This window comes from Aquila chrysaetos, chromosome 15 (assembly GCF_900496995.4).
Source record: "Aquila chrysaetos chrysaetos chromosome 15, bAquChr1.4, whole genome shotgun sequence".
In the NCBI taxonomy this organism is placed as follows: domain Eukaryota; kingdom Metazoa; phylum Chordata; class Aves; order Accipitriformes; family Accipitridae; genus Aquila; species Aquila chrysaetos.
Window position 1 is genome coordinate 4,401,834 of NC_044018.1, and position 23,902 is coordinate 4,425,735.

Consider the following 23,902-nt stretch of genomic DNA (forward strand, 5'->3'; position numbering starts at 1 on the left):
TTTGCAAGCTCAACCACTAGAAATTACAGGGAAAAGCAGAGAACAAATGGGCTTCAGTTTTAGTCCCTTCAAGCACCGTATGATGGGCCGTTACTTCTCTTTTCTGTTTCCCATTGCAGGCTGGGATGTTTTCAGACTAAACAAGTCCCTGTAACCTGAACCCTGGCCATCATTTATGGAAGTACCCTGTGCAGCATGGTTAATAAATAAAAAGTTAAGAAAAATAAAAAGGCAACCTTTCCACTATTAACAAAAGACTCTTCAAAGCTATTCTTTTGCTCTGGGCTTTTACAATAATAAGCTGAAAAAATACATTAGAGAGCAGACTCCTTTCTAGCCACTTCATATTTCATTTTGCCTCTCACTTGTCTATTTATTTTCACGTCTTTCCTGATTACTTCTCAATTGTAGAAAGACAACATTAGGCACAATGAGTTTTAAATATACTCCCTGGCCAAAATAACTCCAAGGGCTGTCTGAAATTTCAAATGGCTTACTGGTAAGGCTGGAATAAAATGCAAAGGGAGTGATGCCTACTAGTTAGAGCAGGACAGTCAGGACCGGGTAAATGTTTGCAGTGCTTCACCAATGTAGTCATTCTTTTTCTCCATGGGCACCATACCACACAACCAGGATCAGTGTGACTCATTCACGTTTAGATGAAGACGAAGAACGCTATCTGGTAAAGCACAAGAGATGCTCCAGCTCCAAACCTACTCCTTCCCTGTTGGAGCTGTCCAGAAGATTTTAATGGGACAAGGAACAGGCCTTGGACTACCTAAAACAAGCACACTCGAGTATAAAAACTATTTGTAAAAGTAAGCCTCAAAGCTTCTTCAAACCATCTCGCAAGCGTGTGTAGTTATGTTTGAAAATGTCATTAGGATCACAGATCTTCTTCAAGTCCTTTTCAAGCCCGGCAGCTTCTCTGGACATACTATAAACTGGGAACCTTGTCCTAGTAAACATATAGAAGCCTAAAACTTAGATATACTATGATTTGTGATAAAGCCCTCAGAAGGCTGATCTAACTGTGTAGTTAGCCTTGCTCTGAGCAAGAGGTTGAAATAAATGACATCCAGAAATCTCTTCTGACCTATTTTCTCCTAAGATTCGATGTAGGCATGGTATTTTAGGACTATGCCTACAGACACATTTGATTTTCTTGTAAGTGGTGTTTGAAACCAGTCTCCTTCCATCCCTGCACCCATGTTGGTTCCAGAGGTGAGAAATTAGTTTTTTAGGTTCTCGCTGTGTTTGCACAGATGTCTTTTTTGCAATAAATTCTCTATTTCTGTGGTTTCCAAGGCATTTTGCTCAGTGCCACCTCTGTTTTCTATGATGTGAGCTGTACTGCTCAGGAGCAGAGCAAGCCGTGGTCTGCAGGGTGACTGCACCAGGCACAGGTGGGAGTATCTGGATCCATCGTAGCTACAAAAGCCAAATGCAGAGTTTGATCTTTTTCAGGATCTTTCTGAAAAATTTGTTTGCAGCTTGTTTAGATCTCTGTTAGGCATTGGGGGACTTTCTTATTTTCTAGATTAACATGGTAGTGCCTTCATCTCCCTTCCTTCTGTCTTTCCCCTTGTTCATAACTGGAGAAGACGATTACTTTAGACGTGTGTACAGAGCTATCGTTTCCCACTTATTTCAGAATAGGAACATCTATTACCCTAGCTGTTCTGCAAGTCTCGTTATCTACATCATTAGGAGTTGGGCTCATTTCACCTAACTTCAGCTGTCCAAATGCAGGCCTTCAGTCCAAACTAGCTGTCTAGGTTTCCCATATAGCCAGTAGAGACAGATATCTCCAGAAGTGATACAATCCATCCAAGGGAAAGCAGGAATGAATGACCCTCGTAAGTCTCTCTCCTCTCTCTCTCTAATGATTATTGTCTAGATGAAAAGCTTAGACTAGACAATTAGCTTAGACTAGATGCTTAACATTTAGGCAGCTAAAATTAATGTGATGAATCCCATTCTATGTGCTCAGATAATGACTCTAGCCTTTGTATCTCAAATTTTAGCTCTTCAATATGTTTTCATAGGTGTTCAGATTCTGCGCTATGCTTTCAGATTAATTTCATCTTCTAAGGCTTAAAATACTTGCCTCCCATTACTGTTCATTGTCATAAATATGCCATGGCATAATATAGCTGTCTGTACCTATAATGAAATCCTTCTGCTTTAAGATTCAGCTCCATAGCCCATACAGGACTAATATTGCTGAAAATCACCCTAATAATGTCACAGGGACTCTTGGGCTTGCGAACCTTTCTGTCATGAGCACAGGCTCTAGGACTGCGCCTTCAGCCAAGGCAGGTACAAGTAAGATTTTAACATTTTTTATAACTTACCTGGGCAAAGAAAGAAAGAATGAAAATGAAGACAAGGCTGCTGATAAACAGGTATCAGAGGCATTGGGCAGGATGGGCAGAGAGCTCACGAAGTCACCTCACCCTTCCATTTACTCTGAAGTGATATCTATAATTACAGTGCTCCAAAAAGAAATTAATATAACATGCTAAAAAACCTCTTCAGTTGTGTTAGTTCCACCAGGTTCCTAATCGTTTGGTTTCAAGGCTTTGCTGTTTTGGTTTTTTTTTAAACTAGAAAGATGTTTTTCTAATTTCTAACCTAAATCTCCCTGGTTAAAATATTAATACTTTTTTTTTGTTCTCTCTGCACTGAACATGAGAAGCCAATTTACCTTCCTTGCTATGACGGAAGCTTCCTATGAAGCTTCTATAAACTAATTATACTCTTTAATATACTAATGAAATGTCTGCAGTCTTTCTGGGCTGAACTTGGGATATTTGTAACATGTTTGTTTAAATGGTATATCTGGGACAAAAAAGGCTTTTCAGTAAAATAGTTTTACAGAAAAATTTTACCTCATCCAAAAAATTTAAAATTTCTCAGGTAAAGCTGAAAACTTAGTAAAATTTTGCTTATTTAGTCAAAACGTTTGATTTGTTAATGAACAAAAAAAGGGAAAACAATTTTAGGGCAAATGCTGAGCTCTGTTCTGTCCTCTCCTTCACCTATGTCTTACAAAAATAATTGCCATTTTTAAGCTTTATTCTAATGCGAATACTTCCAAAATCTGCAGGTATTTGGCGTTTTCCTTCTGTCCCACTTCTAATGGAAAATCATTCTGTCTCTTTGTGAGTCTGTTCCCAGGACCAAAGAACTGTTCTCATTGGGAAGAAATGATAATAATAATAGTAAAGTGGAGTTCCCTGTAAATTTTATTTTGAGGCAGTTCATTTTATCCCCTAACTTTATTTTTGCAGAAGAAAAGGATGATTTGTCTTTGCAGTGACTGCAGGCCAAGGAGGGAAAGAGAAGCTGAGAACCTTCCCGTCCGTAACAAAACCTGGCAGCGATGGTCTTAATAGAGTTCAAGTTTATTTGACTAATTCTTTCACCACTTGTCAGAGAACATACTTTTGTTTGCGGTAACAAAACAAGCTCTTTCCTCCCCCATTTCTCCAGTGAGTAGCACAAGCACTTGTGTGGAGCACACATTACCGCTAACCGTTATGATGTTTGCTGTCAAACTCATTTATTTATGCAACCGCTGTGGAAAGGCCTGGGGCCCATAAGCAACCCTGAAAGATTTCAGAGCCCTGGTGTGGGGTCATGAAAGGGAAAGTGAGGGGGAGGGTGAAGCCTCCACTGGTTATGAGAAAGGAACTGACACAGGAAATGGTCACATATGGCACAGATTTATTGTGTCCGGGACTTCCCATTCAAAACTCATTATATCCACGGCTCAGAGCAGTGCATGGCACGGCCACATTCATTTTTAGGTCTGGCATCCGATGAAATTGCTGTTCTGCTTTCGGGTGGTGGTGGTAGTTTTATCATTCCTTGGCCAGAGAGACGGTGACTGGAAGCGCGTCGGCAAAGGCTCTGCCATTTGCTGCCCTTCGCCTTTTTGTTGAGCCCCGGGTATCAGTGTCATTAAAGCTTCGGTCGGTGGGGTTGCTGGTCAGGAGGAGAGAAAAATCTTCCTGGGCTTTAAATACGCCTAAAGGAAACCAGGATTATCTTAAGGGGAAACATAATGGGAAAAGCTTTGGTAGTGACGTGAGAAACAAATTGATACTTGCAGAAGAGCATGTTTTTTCAAAGGTGAAATAATTTGGACCAAAAGCTGTTTCTCTTTGCATTTGTCTCTTTTAACCATCTTTCGTGGGAGAGAAGATCCCTGTCACACCCAGCTATTGGCTCTTTGAATGATGCTTAATGACTTCAAGAGCTTTGTGGGAATAGTTTGTTTGTATTATCTGCTTCATGAGAGCATCTAAAAGCTCCAGTTAGGGCCCTGGGTCCTATTTTGCTAGCTGCTGTACAAAAAGCCATTATTTCCACCCCTTTGCTGTCTAAGCCCTCCTTTGAGAGGGCTCAAGATACATTCTCCTGGCTATGTTATTCTCCTCCCCAGCTCTTTGCAGTTTTGCGAGACAGATTTGATATTTTCTCTCAAATACAAAGACCAAAGATGATCTCTCTGACTCAAGAGGTTCCTGACCTGTAAAACATTGAAAGCTTGAGGAGCATTTTGGGTGAACATTGCTATATGCATGCTTTGTTCCCATACTCTTTCTAGATGACTCTTTTTGATCGCTGTTGGAGAGCATCCTCGCCTCAGTGGGCTTCTGGTCTCTCTTGTTAAGACTTTACTTGTGCACTTATGCTTTAAGGTCAGGAAGGAGTTATTACTATAGTCTCTGGGAACTGGAAAACTGCAATTTTTTGTTCATAACTTGGAAAGATATACTATCATTTATAACATATGTGCCTTACCTCTTAAGCATGGGGGAGCTCTGAAGGGTTGGTGCTAGCATAAAAATATATAACCATATGAAAGATGCAAATAATGCTTGATTTCACAGTGAATAAATGCTAGCAACGTGTGTGGCCATATCAACGCATGCAAACAATGAATGCAAGAACAAATATTTCACGTACTACACCTTTTTTTCAATGGATTTGTATGTGAAAGGGAAGCGTCAATGCAGATCTTGTGATGCATAATAAGAATGAGCTGATACTACGGACTTTCTTTCAGTGGAAGCTCTAATAACTGTCTTTTCTCTACTTGGGCACCTACTTTTACAAATCTTGTAGGAACATAGTATCTCTGAGTCCACAAATGTGACTGAAATTGGCCAGGGGGTTCAAAGTTTTTTATGGAGGAACGATAAACAGGAAAGCATAAAACCCCCACAGTGTGATATTATGAGATTCATTTCCTTCTAAAATAATTTTCTTTAAAAGAAAGAATTAACAGCCTAAAGCAATCACTCCATTTTTATTTACATGGTTTCTGCTTTGAGTATATATTTATGTATCTCATGCATGTACGTACACAAATACACAAGCAAGCACACATGCCACCATGCATTCCTACGCATGTATTCCCAACACACACCTTGCGAGAAACCCACCCCAAATAAGTTACTTGACATTGCATATCTGTGTGTTTATCCCTCATGGGAATGCTGCTAAACTCAATTGAGTGATATCCCTAATATGCATACAGTCAGTGGGATTTCTAAAAACGACGGGGGATGCCTTGTTTCAGCATCCGCTGAAGTTGATGGGCTTGTTTTCACTTACCTACATGAAGATTTACAAGATCAGCAGCTGCAGAGCCATTGCTTTCAAAGGACGAGTGCGTAGGCATAAGGACCCTGTGCCAGGGATTAGACAGGAGAATCAGGGTCAAAATTATTTACAGGGAACATCTGAACTCGAGAAACATAGAAAACCTTTTGTATAGAAAAAACGACTGACCTCAGAATAATTTACCTTTGCTAGATTTCTAAGGTCCTACTGCTGGGCCCTTTTTCTTTATTTCACATTTGAATGTCAGCAGGTCAAAAGGAACAGTTAATGCTGATGAATATTTCCCCCTCAGCAAAGATATGTGCTGGCCAGCCCAAGGCCAATGAATCGCAATTTCTAAACAGTATCCCATTTATCTCTCCCCTCCCCCTTCCTCCCCTACTCGCTTTTATATTTTTGTAACTATAATTGTAGTTAAATTAGAAATAACTGACGGCCAAATCCAGTCAGATGGAAAGAAAATTGTGTGAGATTTATTTTATTTTGATAAAAAACTGACATTGCCTTTTGTTTTTGTCAAAAAAAAGACTATATTTTTCCTTGTAACCTGAATTGTGAAATCTATCATGAAATGGGTAAAAATTATTGAAGGAAATGGTGGTGTTAACCTGAAGGGGAAAATCATTAATGCTGATGTATTTCATTCAATTTTAAATGTAGAATTTATTTTATTTTATTTTATTTATTTGGCGTTGGTGAACTAGGGTGAAGGCAGGAGACTTGCACAGGACTCTATGTGCCTTTAAGTCAAAACATCTATTTTAAAAATACTCTTCCCTCCTTACCTCCTGCTCCATTTTTCTAAATAAAGGATATATGTTGGTGGTGGTGGTGTTTTTTTTCCTAAGCAAAGAGGACCCCCTCGGCGCATTTTTCTTTTCAAATGTGAAATGAGGTGGAAAATCCTCATTTCACGACAGGAAGGACAAATATTGACACAAAGTTAATATTTGTCAGGAGCCCTAGAAGCAACCTGAGTGCTAAAATCTCATATAGATATATATGTTTGTGTGTCTATGTGTGTGCGTGCATGTATATAATTAAATAATAAACTCGACTTGACGATAGGGGAATCTGCAGAAAGCAAAGTCTGCTCTCGGAAGCTGAGGAAATAGCTGCAGAGGGTGAACGCACGCACGCTCCACATATTATTTCTCCCTCTTTCTTGCACCGAGCAGGACACACACACGGCACACCTGCCCGCGCATGCACCCAACGCGCACACGTCCTCTTCTTCTGCTTGGGTGCGTGCAGCTCCTGGTGTGACGTTCAGCCTCACCCGTGCACGCATTGCTGCAGATATGAACATCTTTTCCATCTTCCATTTGTAAGGTCTCCGGTTGACTCACACACGCCAGGTTTCTCTTTCTTTTTTTCCCCCACTTTTTTTCTCCCTCTCACACACGTGTGTGCGCAAACACACACGCGTATACAAATATAACCTGTTTAATCGAATTTTACCCATCGTGGGGGGATGCTTCTGGAATTTATCACTGTTATTGTTCATCGCCAATGTAAATAGCACATGTCAGCTCAATATTCAGTGGTCACTCAGTATTTATTAAGTCCTGTCCACTCTGGCCTTTTTTAGAGGAAAGCCCCGGGGCAGATTAGCTGCTGGCCCTGACACGCCGCGTCACTTATCTATTCGCATTGATTATGAGAGTCAGCTGTGGCCAGGACTCACTTTTTCCTTCTCCTCTCAGACCCCTCTTACAAGCACCCCTGCTTGGATTTTCATGAGGAAATAATCAGATTAGGGCTTCAGCGGCGAGTTCATATGGAGTTCTCTTTCTCCAATGTGCTACTAACTGAATAAACGTGTTTTGTGGTAAATTGTAAATGACATTATGATTACTAAGGCCAGCATGGGTTTCATTTAAAAGTGATCGAAATTGCAGGCTGCAGAAATTGTGACTGGCAGATAAGGCCATTTGGAAGGAGACAAGAAACGATGTGTGTGCGTGTGTGGGGGTGTGTGTGTGCAGGAAACGAAGCAAACCCACTTTGCAAGGCAGGCAGGGCATAGGAAAGTCCTGGGAAATCACAAAATATCAGCAAATCCCATTTGTAGACAAGAGAAATGTCACCGGGGGAAGATGGGAGGTTTCCGGGAGAGCAGACGATGAGATCTGTCAGCCTTTGTGGGCTGGCTGCCTGCTGCAGGGTGCATCCTCCCAGCACTCCAGGACAATACCGAATATCTCCGAGTGCAGCATTTCCACTTCTGCTTCTGAATGGAGTTGTGTCTCTCTCTCCCCCTTTGCCCCCAGCACACGCCGACAGCAAAATACTTGCACTGATAAAGCAAAAAAAAAAGGGAAAGGCGAGAAAAAAGGGAAAGAAAATGGTAAGCTGGTGTCTAAAAATAGGGGCTTTTGCACAGATCCTATCTCACTTGGACGTTGTCCCTGAACAGAGCTTGATATTTATGTAATTTCATTGCTTTCCTCGGTGACGTGCAGAGCGAGAGCTCATTCTGGGAAACACTCACAGACCACGGTCTGCACATGAGGAATCCCCTTGAAATAAATAATAGGTAAGTGTCCACAGGATCCAGGCATAGAGATCTAACTATAAGCAGAGCCTAGAATGACTTCTCACAGTTCGTTTCTTTCCCAGGAGTCTTTTATTTTCTTCTAGCAGTGAGTTTCACATAATGTTTCCTTGATAAGGGGAATGCCCTTTTATTAATCCAAAAGTTTGTGACTCTCAAGGATATTGCTGTCCCTTTCTTTTCATCATTAGCGCCAGGCACTGCTGATCTGCATGCACATCCCCAAAGCTGCTGAACAAGGAGTGCAGAGTTAATTTAGACATTGGCCATGGTTTGCCTAAAACACATTCGCTCGTGAGCACAGCTAACTAGGGAAGGAGCAGGCTTGGTGAGGGAAGGGGGATTATAGCTGGCTACAGCAGCAAATTCCTCCTTTGATTTTATTTTGAAGAGAGGAAGGAAAAACAGAAACACACATCTTTTCCTAAGATGCTCCAGGCAGAAATGTTTATGGTTTTGGTGCCCATATCTGAACTCATTTACTTTTATTCTCTCTTTATAATCAGTGATGATCTCATCATTACAGCCTGAGGCACAATTTCTCTCATCTTAAAGCAGAGACCTATATTTGGTCAGATGCAGCATACCCTAACTCAGAAGACTGTATAGAGCCTTCCATAAAAGGATCCTCATGACTTGTCTCCACAGACACTTGGGATGGGATTTGGTGGCAAATTCTGACATACATGGAAGCGTCTCAGCTCCTGTTATATTCAGTGAAAGAATACCTAAAGTGTTATCTAAAGTGGCTTTTGCACTCCCATGGATCGTGTGTTATATCTATAGGTGTTTTAGCTACCCAAAGAAGTCCAGGCGACATTATGTATTTGTGTTTAAGTGACAGGATCCTACCTCTGGTCAGTAAAGTTAGAGGATAGTAAAGGGTGATCCAGCTGACAAAACAGAGGTATTTTAGGGTGACCCTGTGTCACATGTCTTAGAAACCTCAGGGCATCCCACGTGATACTAGATGCCTGCCTGTGGGCAAATGATTTAAACTCCAGCTCTCCACTGACTGCAATAGGAGTTTAGGCACTCAGAGAACATGTAAGGGTCTCTGCTATTTGTAGGTTTCTGAATCTGGTGCTTTCTTTTAGCTCTAAGACTCAGTGAGGTGGTTCACCGCTGGAGTACTTTAATGACGTTCTGGGCCTTTCTAGGTTTTTGTTTGACATACAATTCCTGTGAGTGGGATGAGACAGCTTCCTGTAGAGTTCAATTACATTTCCAAAGAATTGCAGTCCCGCCCTGATTTGTTACCCTTATACAGGCTTAGAACCAGGAGAATGTAAAAGACACAAGGACATAGGGACATAGTGCTGGGTCAGACCAAAGGTCCATCTCGCGTGCTTGCTCTTTCAACAGTAGCCATAATTTGATATCTAGAAAGAACAAGGTAAGTGTATGTGATGCTTCTCTGTCATTTGTTAACAGTCTTCAACCATTTTCAGCTCAAGGACATCTTGAGGTAGGTGCAGTTTCTACCTATTTAATATCCATTAATGTCCAGGCTTCTCTTAAAACTGTGTAAAATTTTACCACCAACAAAAGTGACTTGAGTACTGAATGGTAAAATAAGCAGCTATACCACCAAATGTTGAGATGTTGTCTGAAACAATTATTTTTTTTTTTTTTTTATTTGCTCATCTCCCTCTATTCTCTTCCAGGAATTTACAGAGATGACAGCAAGTGCACCTTCAAGCCCTCAGTACAAGGCTACTTCTGCAAACAGACAGATCATGCACTTGTCATCCTAGAAAACTTGGACCCCAGTATGGTCAGCCAGAGACTGTTTCCAGTGGTAGCAATGACTGGCAGCTTCATGGATACCTTCAGCGATGTGACTTCGCACACATCGTGTTATCCTGCAGAGCACCGTTCTACTTTCTTTTCTGTGTTGCCATCCACCAAACTCACTACGGTTTGCTTCCCAGACCTAGCACCTCTGTCTTTCAGACTCTACCTCCTCAGTGGCCATAACGCAACCAGACTGCCCCTAGCTATATTCTACAACGAACCACTCAGCCTTCGCGTTTTCATTCAAGGGAAATATGTCTCTCCCACCCCATTGTCTTTTTCACTGAATGAAGGGGCAGGAGCCAATTACTTTAGCTTTGAGGACAATCTTCTCTATGTTCTCCTCCATGAGAAGGAACCTGTAGAAATAGTCGCTGGCCTTTCCCTTCTTGTGGCTTTCACTGTAACTGAGGCTGTTGGGAAAGAGGGTGAGGCAAGTATAATACGTCGATTAGCTGATTTCTTGAAGGTAGGTCACGACCAAGTCAGAGTAGTCCATCATGTGCTGGGAGGTGAAAGCATGTTGAAAGTAATCTCAGCCAATGCTAGCAAAAAGAAATATCACTGCCCTAACATGACATTTTGCACAGCCTTTCACAGCAGGTATGGCTCACAGAAAGTGGGGAGAAGACCAGTGAGCACCAGAGCTCTGCAGCCATCTGACATGGCTGGTCCATCCAGAGTGCTCATCATTGAACTTAGTGATCCACCAGGCCAGCCAAGAAATGAGCTGACAAGTGACGGCTTAACGAGTTTGGCCAGAACAATTATCAACACTCATCAGACTGGAGACCTTCAGAGAGGCCTTGGCTTGCCGATTGAAACCTTAATGGTGACTCAGTCTGCCTTACTGGTTCCAGCAGAAGCTAACAACAGGTAAGTATCAGAGGCAGTATCAGCAGATACTGATTTAAGTGTAGTGAGGCAATTTAACCACTTGATCTGCTTATTAAGATAGGGAGTAAGTTCTCCATTGATTGAAATATGACTAACCATGCTGAAACATGTTATAAAGTTTCCATGACAGAGCTATGCCCGAGTACTAGCTGGACTCCCAAGTGTGACTTACCATGTTATGCTCTTGGTGCTCATGAATCTCTGTAGTGCAGATATGACCATCACGCTTTAAACCAGGAACAGAGTTCCTGGAAGTCTGCCTTGAAACTATAAAGTATTGGGTAAAGTCAATGTTTCTAAAGAAGTTCAGACTATAATAGCTCTTAACTTTTAAACAATTTAATCTATGAATATTTATAAATTGATGTAACACCAGAAATGCGTTATTAAAGATGAGTTGCTGCCTTAACTGCTTGCAGATCTAAACCTTGATTCCTGTACTTTTAAAATTTAAGGCCAGAAAAGACTGTTTAATCTTATACTTCAATCTCCTGCATGATACAGGCCACTGCTGTTCACTTTGATACCTCAGCATTGACCTTTCTTTTTGGCTAAAATTCTAGAAAACCACCTGGTCTTGAAGATACAAGAGCTGGACACATCCAATACTACCTGAATGTGTGCCTAGATGTTGGATGCTATCCCTGTTTTTTTTGTCACAAGTACTTGCCCACTTTCTCTTGTCAGCCTTTCTCTCCAGCTTCCCACGAGAGTTTCTTGTTCTTTCCTTCACGGTTACATCAGCGAGTTTCTGGGCATTGACTCTTCCTCCTCCTCCAGATACCTCCAGAGTAATCAAATCACTTAGCTGTCTGCTTTTTAATAAATTGAAAGGTTTGAGTTCCTGTGAGTGTTTCTTTCCTTCTCTGTCTCTGTTTTCTGAATCCTTTTTGAAGTGTACATGTCTGAAAAGCCAACAGTTTTCCTTTATGGTAGATTCCCCAACATTGGACACTTTTAAGATTCAGCTGGACAGGTTGCTGGGCCATCTTGTCTAGGCTGTGCTTTTGCAAAGAAAGGTTGGATCAGGTGAGCCTTGAGGTCTCTTCTAACCTGGTATTCTATGATATCAGTGCCAAGTGCAAAAGTGGTATTAAATCCCATTTTCTACTGGCAGAACTCAATGAGCTCATTAGCCCATTTTTCCTTCGGAAATAGGATAGCTCATGGTCATCTGTTTGCTCACTGTATTCTCTAATTCCTTTTCAGTTCTAGCTTTCCAGGACCCAATCCACTCTGTTTGCCCGGATCCTACAGACCACATGATCTAGGTGCCCATGTTTGGCTTCTCTCTCTGTAATTTATCAGTCCACCCATCCTTCCGTGCATTTTATCAGGAGCGGCTTTATGTTTGTTTCTCGATGCAGATATAGCATCAGGCCTGTGGCTGATTTTGACAGAACAACACAGGACACTGCTTCACTTTATAATAATTTCCTAATGGGAGCTACCTTTTGAGCTCTCTCAGTTACCTAGTTCATGGTTAGTTTTGTACATACTAATTTTTTATTTATATTCTGTACCAAGACTCAGTTTTCGAAGGTCATTTTTTTTCCTCTTCTCCACAGCAACAAACAGCCCTTTCTGTCCCTCCTTTCTGTGTCCCCATCTTGCTCTTTTCAGCCCCTTGAAGCCACTATTTGCATGTCCCAGATGGCAGCCCTTATCTGCAGAGAAGGCTGTGAGATACAGGGCTGGGAAGGGAGCAGACAGCAGTGTATTTCAGCCTCAGATCCTGAATCTGTATAAAAGCATATGGGAAATATGAAAAAGGTAATATCCCATCTGTTTTTAATAGGGGACATGGGATTTGATGTTTGGCAACCTTATTGTGTATTCTCTTGATATTGCATAATATTAGTTTTTATGTTGTGCGCTACTGAGTCTTACCCAAGTATAAGCATATTCCATCTATGCAAGAAAGAAATTGGATTTGTCTAAGACTTACTTTCTCTAATTAATACCATATCCTCTAACATTTACCACTGACCTCTGTACCATCCTGATGTCTGTTGGCTGCTAGTGATACAAACTACTATTCACACACTTAACTTTTCTACTAGGCACTGTGTGGCTTACGGTAGTGAAGCACCCACAGTAAGGACACTGGTCTGTGACCACAGGAATCTTTGGTTTGGTTTGGTTTTATGTTTGGTTTTGTTTTGTTGGTTTTGAGGTGGTTTTTTTTTTTTCAAGTCGTATTACGTTAAGCACGGTGGGAAATTATTATTTGCAAGATCAAATCTTAAATCAGGGCCAAACTCCAAAGATATACAATATTTTTTATTAGCAGAACTAACATCACTATTGTCAGTGGGGGTATTTGTGTTACAATGTAGGATACTACAAAATGTGACAGCAAAGAAATGTTGTAGGAAGTTTTACAGCCTGTGATAGGAAATGTTATTCTGTCTTTCTGCCGTCCCAAGGCATGCCATAACCTGCAGAGTGTGACAGGTACGAGACCCCTCATTCGGTGTGTCCATTACTGGTGATCAGAACAAGAGGAGCAACAATAGCTACGCTGTGGGAAAGAAACAAGGTACAGATTTTTTAAAGAAGTTCACCAGAACCCTATTACATGCCTGTAGGTTCCTGAATGCGTTAGTGTAACACCACGAAGCGGGGGAAGCAGGGATCACCTAAAAGAGAGGACCACCCTTTTCTGTGTGCTGGGGGAGAAACCTTGTGGCTGCCTTTTTTCAAGCAGAAATGACGTCTTCTCCACACTGGGGACTGCTCTCCCAGCTGGGCTTTGTCTCCACATCTGTGCGTGCTCTGTGAAACCTGTCCGAGCGGCAAGGATGAGGAGAGGCTGTTTTATTACAGGGACAAGAGCAGTGCTAGCTGAAAGGCACAGATGCAGCATCTCAGTAGGGGAAGGCCTGGGGATGTATACCGAAGAGAATACTAACATCACCAGATCATAGGACCAGCTCAGAGCTCATCCACCCTTAGCTGCTTGGGCTCCTCCGCAATGTTATTTATTGCTCCCCATCAGTCATAGCTTTTCTGGAATTACTCATGGCTGACATTTCTGATGCAATAAGGCCACAGATAACTTGTGAAATGAAATCAGGGTTTTCCTGTTGGGACATGTAGTATCCCCACTGTCTATCTGTCTCTCTTTAGGCAGTACATGCTAGCACAGGCAAGGATAATGGGGCTGGGATTACAAGTCAGGCTAAGTATTCCAGTGTATTTTTCTGTGGAAGGAAAAGAGAAATATTTTCACCCCTGAGACGTGCAAAATCCAATCAGGCTGTCAGATATACACAGAACCTGCACTCCTGCCGGGCCAGTCTCCCTGCGGTTTCAGGGAGAAACCTTTTGCTTCAAGACAACAACAAAAAGATCTTTGATCAGCAGAGACTGGGTGTTCGTCTTTGCAGCCCAGGACAGTGAGGCTGAAGGGAGCCTTGGAAACCTTGCTGTGGTCGGGTAGATAGGCAGTAAGTCTGTATATCACATTGCCCTTAAAAAAATTACTTGTCCGTTATGATTTGAAATGCTTTTTTACGTGATTTTAATTTAACTCCTTTGTTAGGGTCATTTCAAGCACGGCTCATTGGTTTGTCAAGGAAAGACAGAGGTGATTGCTATTGACTGCTATAGTCTTGCACAGCTGGAGAATCAGAGAGATGATTATCACATAGTTTTATCTTTCTGTGAATGCCTGTGTATTAATGCATATTGCAATGTATTTACAGATAGAAATCTCTGTTTTGCAAATTTTGCCTAATATCAGTATAAATATAAAAGTGAAAGAACGAGAGAGCACAACAGAGAATGTATTGGGTGTGTTTGTGCTGGTACCTTTATAGGAAATCAAAAATATAAAGCTGGACAGTCGTCCGGAAGCCATTTAGTACATATTCCCACACTACAGCAAGATACTTTTTGCTCCTTCTTGATGGACCTTTAACCTGCTGCAAACTGAAATTTGCAGAAATTAATCTTTCTTTATTAAGAGTTAGGTTTGGGGTAGCATGTGAAAAACAGTGTGTGTGCAGGAGATAACAGTGTTTGAGACTCACAGCAAGCAATAAAAGTGAAGCAAATCATCAAAGAACTGCTCATTTAGACAGCAATACCCATGCAGAAGACTAAATGAGAAATTACTACTAATTCCCTATGATGCCACACGGCATATACCCAGGCAGGCAGGGTTAGAGGTCCAAACTAGATTAATTCTGACACATCCTAACCCCAAAGTGCTCAGGTTTGGTAACCTTTGTGCAGGTTTCAGGCAGGCTGCTGTATGGAATTGCACAGGGTTTTAAAAAAGGGAGATGACAAATTTTTTCCTGCCTAGGGATCCAACTTTTCTGCCAGTGGCTAGGCAAAGGCAGGATGCTAAAAATCGTGACCTCAGAGCTGCAGCTATTGCAGCACTTGAGGTTCTATCGAGGTTTTATCTGCCACATACCCCTGAAGTGAAGATGCGGAAAAGGTGATACTCAGGAGCTTAAATTGTAAGCTTAAAATGTCCTTAAAATTAAGCTTACATAATTTTAAGTCAGATATTCATAGGGACACTGTAGAGGGCATATTCTTGACTAGCATGTGTCACTCTGCTTGTTGATGTACAAAAAAGACAAACTAAGTTCAAGTAGATACAGGGAAGGACATTTAGGATGATCATAGAAATGGAGTTTATTTTAAGATGTAAGGAATAGAATCATAGAATCATTTAGTAAAGAGTTTGGTTTGTTTAACTTGGCAAAGCAAGGCTGCGGGAAGATACCAGCCTATTTGTGAAAATACGTTGGAAGACAGAGAGGAAGCTCTAGACACTAATGGATAAGGACAGCACAGGAACAAATGGGTGTAAAGTATCAAGAGGTAAATTTACATTTAAAAATGGAAGAAGGTTCCTCCTCAGAGAATAAACTGGAAGAACCTTGCAATAGAACTGGAAGAAGACCGCTTCCCATTCAACACCACTCTATTTTCCTAACTTTTTTTCCCACGTGACCAAAGGTATATTCTGACTTTTTTTTAATAGTTTGGGAATAGCTGAGGCCCGTTTTTGGCCAACATCTCATTTAGTAGTCTAGTAAAACTGTGGAAAAGTACACATGAATAACCTAGAAGGTTTCTAATCAGAGGAGTGGGATTCTGTAATGGGTTATTTATAGGAGCAATGGGATAAGAAACTTCATGAGAATAAAGTGGAGACTAATACATGTATAAACAGTTTATGTCATATAAAACTGTGTGATCATATTGCACTTAAGGAGTCAGGATGACTTGCACTATTTTGTTCTCAATTAATAATTCTTTTCAAACTGGGAAATTGAGTAGTTGTGGGATCTGTCAACAAGATGTAGATGGTCATCAAGAACTCAGAGACTCAGACAGATCTTCTGCATGGAAGATGGTAGCAACGGAGGCTTGTGTGTGAAAAGAGTTTGAGGGAAGTCATTCTGCATCCCAGAGGTGAAGTTTTTTTATCACAAAGCCTTTTGCTATTTTTTTGCTTCTGGGGCCACGTTTAGCAGAAAATCCAGGAACTGAATGGGCATCAAAACTGAACTGTCAGTATATTGGTGGTGTCAGGAAGGCACAGTCGTACCAGGGATGACGATGCCATGCGAGGTCTTTGGCTATGTAGATGGTAGACTCCAAGGCTGCTATTTTAGCATTTTTCTTCAAATTGAAATCAGAGTGGGGAAACTGAGGAGATATATGGTGGCCCCTGTCCATGGCTAGTAGAGGAATTAAATTACGGCTTAGACTGAAACTCTTTTCATTTAGGGACTGTCCTAAATAAGCACAAAGTATACCTTGCAGAGTAGGTACGTGAATTGTTCATGCAGGTTGAAGGTAGTGCCACAATATAGATTACTGTTAATTACAGTGATGTCTTCCCCAAGCCTGAGTGTCTGTCTTTGGGGGAAAAAAACCCCAAACAGTCAAAGTAGTCTGCTTCTTTGTATACAATCCTTGTGTGAAGCCAGTATTTCCCTTGCAAGTTTTCAAACAAATCTCCAAAACACCCTTCTAGACAACAGCCATGGAGCTTCATGTTGCCACCGCAAATCAGAAAACAGTAGTTTTTCACCACTGCTCTCCTGGACTGGACCCCTCTGGCAGTGTAAGTGTTAAAGGGTCTATCAGTGACTACCAATCTCCCAAGCTACCTTCCCCCTCTTATACAGAGCCTTGTTTTTAAGCTACTTTTCTGTTAGTATCCACTGTACATAATAAACCTATCTAAATTTTGCCAATCCCACTCGAAGGTGACACTTGTGAATTACAAGGTTCAGGCAATTACCTCCATGGTAACCATGGTGGAAACCACAGCTTGCTCCATCAACAGGCTTCCAAAACCAAGTGGTTCCTCTGCAGGAAGAAGGGAGGAGGAGGTAGGAGAGGTAAAAGGAGTGCAGGAGAGAGCAGAGGAGGAGGAAGATGAAGGGTAGAAGGGACTCAGGAAGGGGAGTGCTAGCAGACTTTGTGGGTCGCTATGGGAGGAAGGAGGGATATATTACCATATATTCCCCACACCAGTGTGGGTCTTTGAAATGGAGGGGTTTGTGTTATTAAATGTCCATTAAAAATAAAGGGGACCAGCTCAAGAGAAGCTTTTCCCAATGCCCCAGTGTACTCCCAGAAGTTACGGACGTTTGGACACATGCAGGAGAGCCAGGAGTGTCCCCATTGTCCTCCTCAGGGACTGGAAAGAGATCTGGTCCCAGCAGCACCCCAGTGCTGTCAGACAAAACCTGCCTTGCTCATGTCACGTATGGATCCGTTTCCCCCTTAACAATTAACGGGACCCGCAGTGAAAGAGATGATTTACATGACACGTGCGCACGGCAGAGACGAGCTGCCAGCCGTGTCTCCGAGGGACCGATCCTTTCCCCGCTCCGCCGTATTTAAAACGTCAGCGCTGTCACCTCTATCAGCAGAGCTTGTCTGGCGTGACATTTGAGTGAGTGACGGCTGCGTCGGCTCCCAGGTCAGCCCGCTTCGCTGTCGCATCGCGCTTTTGACTGCTGCTGTGCGTCGGATGGGAAAGGGAGGAAAATTCTTCCACATGCTTTGTTAGCAGGAATCTGGCGAGCAAAGGGTTAAATGGCTCGGGGTGCTGGGTCTTTGTGGGGATGTGTGCACGTATATATATGTATACGTGTGTGTGTATATATATATACACACACACACACCTTGGTTTGGCTGTAGGACCTCGCGCCCGCAGGCCACAGTCACATTATCATCTGGAAATTGGATAACGACAGCACAATGACAAATCCAGGTTGCTTGCAATAAGGTGCTAATCCCTTTGCTTTAATATCGGAGCAGCGTGTAATGATGTTTGGACATCACTCCAGTTTACTGACGACCCCACTGGGGCCAGCAATAGAAGCGTACAACTGTCTAACAAGCCATCAGGTGACCGCCGTCGTCAAAGCAACGGAGGATGCAATCTAATCTTCCCTCCATCCCTTCCAGCTCCCAATAAGGACCAGATTATAGAAGTGGCCCATCAATGCTTGGTAACTCGAATCAATTAACGTTAATTCGCACAATGCTATGATGTATTGTGATCACTTTCATTTCGGAGAAGGGGGAAGAAATTGCTATAATTCACCTAAAATGAGGTTGTCTATGGTGCTGAGGTATTAATTGGGTGTCCATATTAAATGGAAAAGGAGCACGGTAGTGAAGGAAAAGTGGATGAGTGACTCTCTTGGCTGCTATTGACCTATCAGAAGAAGACAGTGCCCTTTTCCTTTGCTTTTATCTATTACAGTTTTCCCTATTGCGTGTCAAGTTGATGTATTATAAAAAATTCATTTGGTGACCTTTCACCCCCCTAGCAGATTAAACAATTTCACTGGGATGGCATCATTAACAGGGCCTTGCATTTAATGATGATTTCTCTAAAAGGCCACGGAGATTCGATTTTAAGCTAACAGATTTATTGCACTATTATAACATATCGTAAAAAACTGTACCACCTACGGTCTGGTTTTAGGATAGAAACTGTTTAAGAGTTTATGTGGAGCTTAAAGTGGTATTACCTTGGGATACACAGCAGCGGCAAGGCTCTGACCTCCGGCGGGATGCTGTTTACATTTAATAAAAGACGTTTCTCTGACAGTAAACTTCGGGAGTGTGTTATGGAGGAGGCCTGGCTTAGCTCCTCACCACTAGCAGGCGGCTTTGTAGGTAGGGGTATTTCCACTCAGCTACAGCAATTAATGGAAGTCAGTAATGAATTTGGAGGATGTTTCTCTCTATCTGATGCATCTGGTCTGTCCCTCTCCTTCTAAAGGCTCCTGGTGATCCCACCTTGCCCTTAAATGGATCCATTAAGTCCTTCCAGACTCTCTGTTTTTCTTTTTTTAAGGTGTGTTATCACTCCAGACTGCAGGAATCTGGACTCCACCAGCTGCATCCACCAGGCAGCTGCTTGCCTTCACCTCTTGGTGCCACTGGGATTGAAAAGTGCTAAATGAAGGTTTTCTGAGCAAGGGGAGAAGACTGCAGTTGTGGGGGAGACATGTCTCTGTGTTCCTGGACAACTGTGTCCATGCTCTGTGACTATATTTACTGATTTGTAAAATGGGGGAAAAAAATTCCTGAATGCTAGATCAGGAGCCATTTGGAGTTTGGACAGTCTGTAGCAAATGGAGAAATGGAGATCTGATGGTAGTAGTGCCCCAAAAAGTTAACATCAGAAAAAGCTGGTCAAAAAGACTGGGTATTTTAATTAATATATACTCCAAGAAAGTATGCATTGGACCTCTTTTTCAGAACTTTTTCAGTCTAACCAACTTACCTGATGCTTTCAACAGCCACAAAATATCTAGCTTCTAACTAAAGCATCTTTGCTTTATGAAAGGAAACCCTCACAATAATTAGATAAGAAGCATACTCCTCTTGCCCAGCCTTGCCCACAGAGGCAGTTCACTTACTTGTTTCTTATCCCAGTTCACCATCAACGTAGGCCCCCTTGCTAATTCTCCACACTACTAGATCTTCTCTCGTTAGCTTTCTGCCATCACAGCATCTGACCTCCAGGGCAGTGGACACGTGGCTTCGTTCAAAGCTCCCTGCTGATGCGAGCTAGAATATGCATTTAGGTGCCTAGGTTTTTTTAATTTTGGTCTTATTGACTCAACCTACATGAAAGAAGGGCAATATCAGTAATGTCTGACACCATGGGTCCCATTCAGTCCATTATTTTAGTCCTCATAAGGAGATATGATCAATATTAAGTATTTTTTGTTTCTCTGTTGTCAAGGGAAGCTGCAGCCTGCTTTCCACTGGAGTTTATCTCCTCTAGCTTTGATTTCTTTCTATAATATGGGAAAGCATGGGCATCAGTGGAAATAAAAGTCATCCTTCGGATAGCTTTTTTGCTTAAAGTAGGAATGACCTCAGACTCCTCACTGTCTTCTGGATGCTCATGTCTCTCTTTCCCTGTTTCTTTTACTTAATGATAAGATCTGCAGGCGGAGACAAAGTTCTAACGGTGCAGCTGAGAGGGCACAGGTACCCGGTGTCTGGCTAACTTCATCACCCCATGACGTGAGAACGCACTTCTCACCCAAAGATGCCAAATTCCTCACAGCCCTTCCAGTGAATCTGTACCTACTTTGCCTTACACAAGTCCTCAGCTTGCCTATCTCCTGTCTTCACTACAACATCTTCTTTCTTGTAGCCTGTCTTCTCTTCACCAGCAATCACCATCTTTTGAAGAACAAAAAAAAAATATCTCTTTGGCTTGACCATGATGCATTTTGACATATTATTTATCGCGCAAATTCTTCCCAATCTCCTTCCCCTTCCAAGGATATACTGATGCCACAACACTAGCATGGCAGACATACCCAGGTAACTGTTCAATTTGTTTCATTGTCTGATGTTTATTAGGAAATTAAATATGCCAGGGTCTGTTCTCTGGCACCAAGGTCAGCTGATATGGATCAGCCTGTGTCCATAAAATTAAATTCTGTCACCCACTGTGTCAGGGTGGCCTCATCCAAACTGCCAAGTGAGAATATTTTCTGACTGTATTAGCTCCCAGACCATTTGGGAGTTGTCCTGGACTTTGCTATTGGGCCTGGAGCACAGCTTGTGATGGACGGACAGGTTAACAGTAGAGGTGATCAAGTGTCAGCGCCAAGGCTTGTTCTTTGGCATTATTTAGTTTTCTAGCATAGAGGTATCCATCAACTTTAATAGACACTTGACCCAGGTTCTCAGTCTGATCTCTTTCCCCTTGAAGTCAACTGATAATAATAGCTGCTATTATTGTTGCTGTTGTCATTATTATAGTTATTATTGTAATTCTAATTAAAATGACAAGCTCTTCTTGATTTCAGGGAGACTTCCTTCCCTCTGCCCCAAATCTCTCCACCTAGTTTCTCAATCACACCTCAATACCTGCAGTAGACCCTCTACTTTCTAAGACCTCTAACTTCTTTGCTACTAAAGAGCAGACACTTGCTCTCCCGCGGAGCCTCAGCATGTTCAGCAGACACGTCTTGGCACTGACGGTGAAAGGTTCTGGGATCTCTGGTGTCCCTGCTGACTAAGGTATCACAAGCAGCGCCTGCTCGCCTGCTGTGCCCACGTTTAGAAGAGCTGCAAGGCACCGAGCAACGGAGCTGCTCCCCGTTGAGCACTGTCAGCAGGGAATTGCAAACCAGCCTGCTCCTTCCCAGCGTGAGACTTCAGGGTAGTGACAGAACAGCATGCTCCTCATGCCCACCAGGAGGAAGGCAGGTCTCCTGGCCCTGGTCCTTGCCAGGCTACAGGCACGCTTCTCCGTCCCCACTTCCCAGTGGCAAAGCTATGCCGGGAAAGCCTATTTTCCTTCCAGCCCAAATCATCAGGGCAGCAGCAGGCTGATCTTCTCTCCTCCTGCTCCACACTGACGCTCACTTGCAGGAAAGTAACTTACTGCGTGCAGAGTTGCACCCTAAGGCTGGGGCTCCCTCACAGCAAGAGTCAGGTTGGACCATGTGGGATATACACACCATGGTCCGTGCTGTGTTTGCTGGATTCAGGAGGAAAAAAAAAAAAAAGACTTTAATTTTTAAGCATACATGTGTATTTCTGTTTTGTTTTGTTTTCTTTGCCATTACTCACCCTAGGGAGTGGGAACTACTTCCTACAACCACGTTTTGCAGCAGTCTTCCTTTAAGTGTGAGATGAGCACAGTTTTACCGTGTAGGGCTTGGGGTGTGGAGGCAGGGCATTTCATGCCAACATTTTTTTCTGTTTGTTGGAAGTTTTAAAGAAGCTGGAGAGAGAAAAAAAAAAAAATTTTTGGCTTACAGAAGCCATGCCAAGACTCACCTGGACTCTGCTGGAGTCAGGGAGCTCACAGAAATTGCAGCTGTCTGCCCTGAAAACAGGAGTGACTTGGTGTATTGGTCCTGCAGTGAGTTTCAGTCACAGTGCTGCATGCACGCTTACGGAAGGAAGTGGCTAAGAGCAATGATGAACACATTTGTGCCTTTGATATGAATTTCAAACACAATGCTGCCTTTCAGACTTTCCCACTCACAAAAAAGAAAAAGGACCAAGGTAGAACTGAAACTTAAATCCTTGAGCTAGCTCTTCTAGTATTTCCCATCAGCTGCAATATAAACAGTTTCTAGTTTGTAATGCATAGTAATACTCTGAAAACAAAACAAAACAAAACAAAACAAAACAAACAACCCACAAACCAAAACCCAAACCAAAAAACTGAGTTAAACCAAAGGAAACTTATGCTTCATATATCTTCTGTTTGTAAACACCTTTAAGCAAACACTAGAGATGAATGAATAGCTTTTCTATTTTCATTTCAAGACAATACCAAACCCCCAGCCGCTTCACTGCAATTGCAGATTAGAGGTTTTTTTATATATATAAATTATATATATATATGAGATACTAAATGACACAAAGCACTGGAAGAGGGAATGAAATGATACAGGCTCAGAATAAAGTGTTGATTCTTTATTCAAATGCAAAAACCCTCTCCTGGGATGCTCTGATTTAAATTTCAGTCTTGGAAAAAACCCATGTCTTTCAATGGGGTGTCTGTATACTGCTATATTTCAGTATGCAGACTTCACAGATAATGAAGGGTGAGAACACAGGTGTGGCAGGATAAAGAAATGCAGTAAAGCCCTGTAAGTGCTGTGCTTGTGTAGAGGAACTGAAACTTTGTTCTTAGAGGAGTTTGAAGGTGTTCACTGGAAATCTTTCTGCTGGACAGGAAGCATTTGCAGCCTCCACTGCTATCAGTGCACTGCAATGAAGACTTGGGACTAAAGCATTGGGTTTCTGAATCCATAAAAATCCCTGTCTCTGCCACATACTTCCAATGGGATACCAGGGAAATAATTTATTTTGTTAATTTCTCAGTTTTCCATCTGTAAACTGGGGATTGAAACAAAAGGGTCTTTTATTACTTTGGTGCTGCTGTCTCCTTGGAAGTGATGTCTGTTCCATATTTCTATACATGTTGCTCTCATCCAAGGAATGAAAGTGCCATGATAAGGTAAATTAGTAGTTGTTTGGTATAGTGCTCCTTCTTATTCATAACAGACACTAAATATTTCCACCTGCATTACTAAGGCAGAAAATCCCATGAACACAAAGTAACATATCATTCCAAGGAAAGATGTGAATTAACTCCTGCACTAGCATTGGGAGTGTTCATAGCATTAATTTTTGAAATTTTTTTAAAATTATTTTTTTAACATTCCTTTGCATGTGAAAGAAATGGAAGCAGACAACACCCAGGACCGTCCCTGTATGTGAGGCCCTATAACATCTCTGTTCAAGTGCAGCCCTCAGATGGAGAAATTGAGAAGCAACTTCCTGTGCAGCCAAAAATCATTTTCCTGGACATGAAGGTAGGATTTTATCCTTTGTAGATGGATGCCTCTATTAATTCTATACAATTTTGACATTTCCAAGCAATCCAAAAGCTATGAGACAGACCTAAATATGGTATAGGACAGTTCTATAAATAAATATGACAAAGGATAGCTC

At 42.1% G+C, this 23,902-nt stretch overlaps 1 protein-coding gene across 1 annotated transcript in view; it reads left to right on the top strand.

Annotated features, from left to right (window-relative positions):
• PKHD1 (PKHD1 ciliary IPT domain containing fibrocystin/polyductin) overlaps positions 1-23,902 on the top strand; it is a 267,040-nt gene that overhangs the window by 227,298 nt on the left and 15,840 nt on the right. Inside the window, exons 61-62 of the mRNA XM_030037971.2 lie at positions 9,865-10,870; positions 23,628-23,763. Coding sequence (XP_029893831.1) covers positions 9,865-10,870; positions 23,628-23,763 — 1,142 coding nt within the window. The remainder of the gene's footprint in view (positions 1-9,864; positions 10,871-23,627; positions 23,764-23,902) is intronic.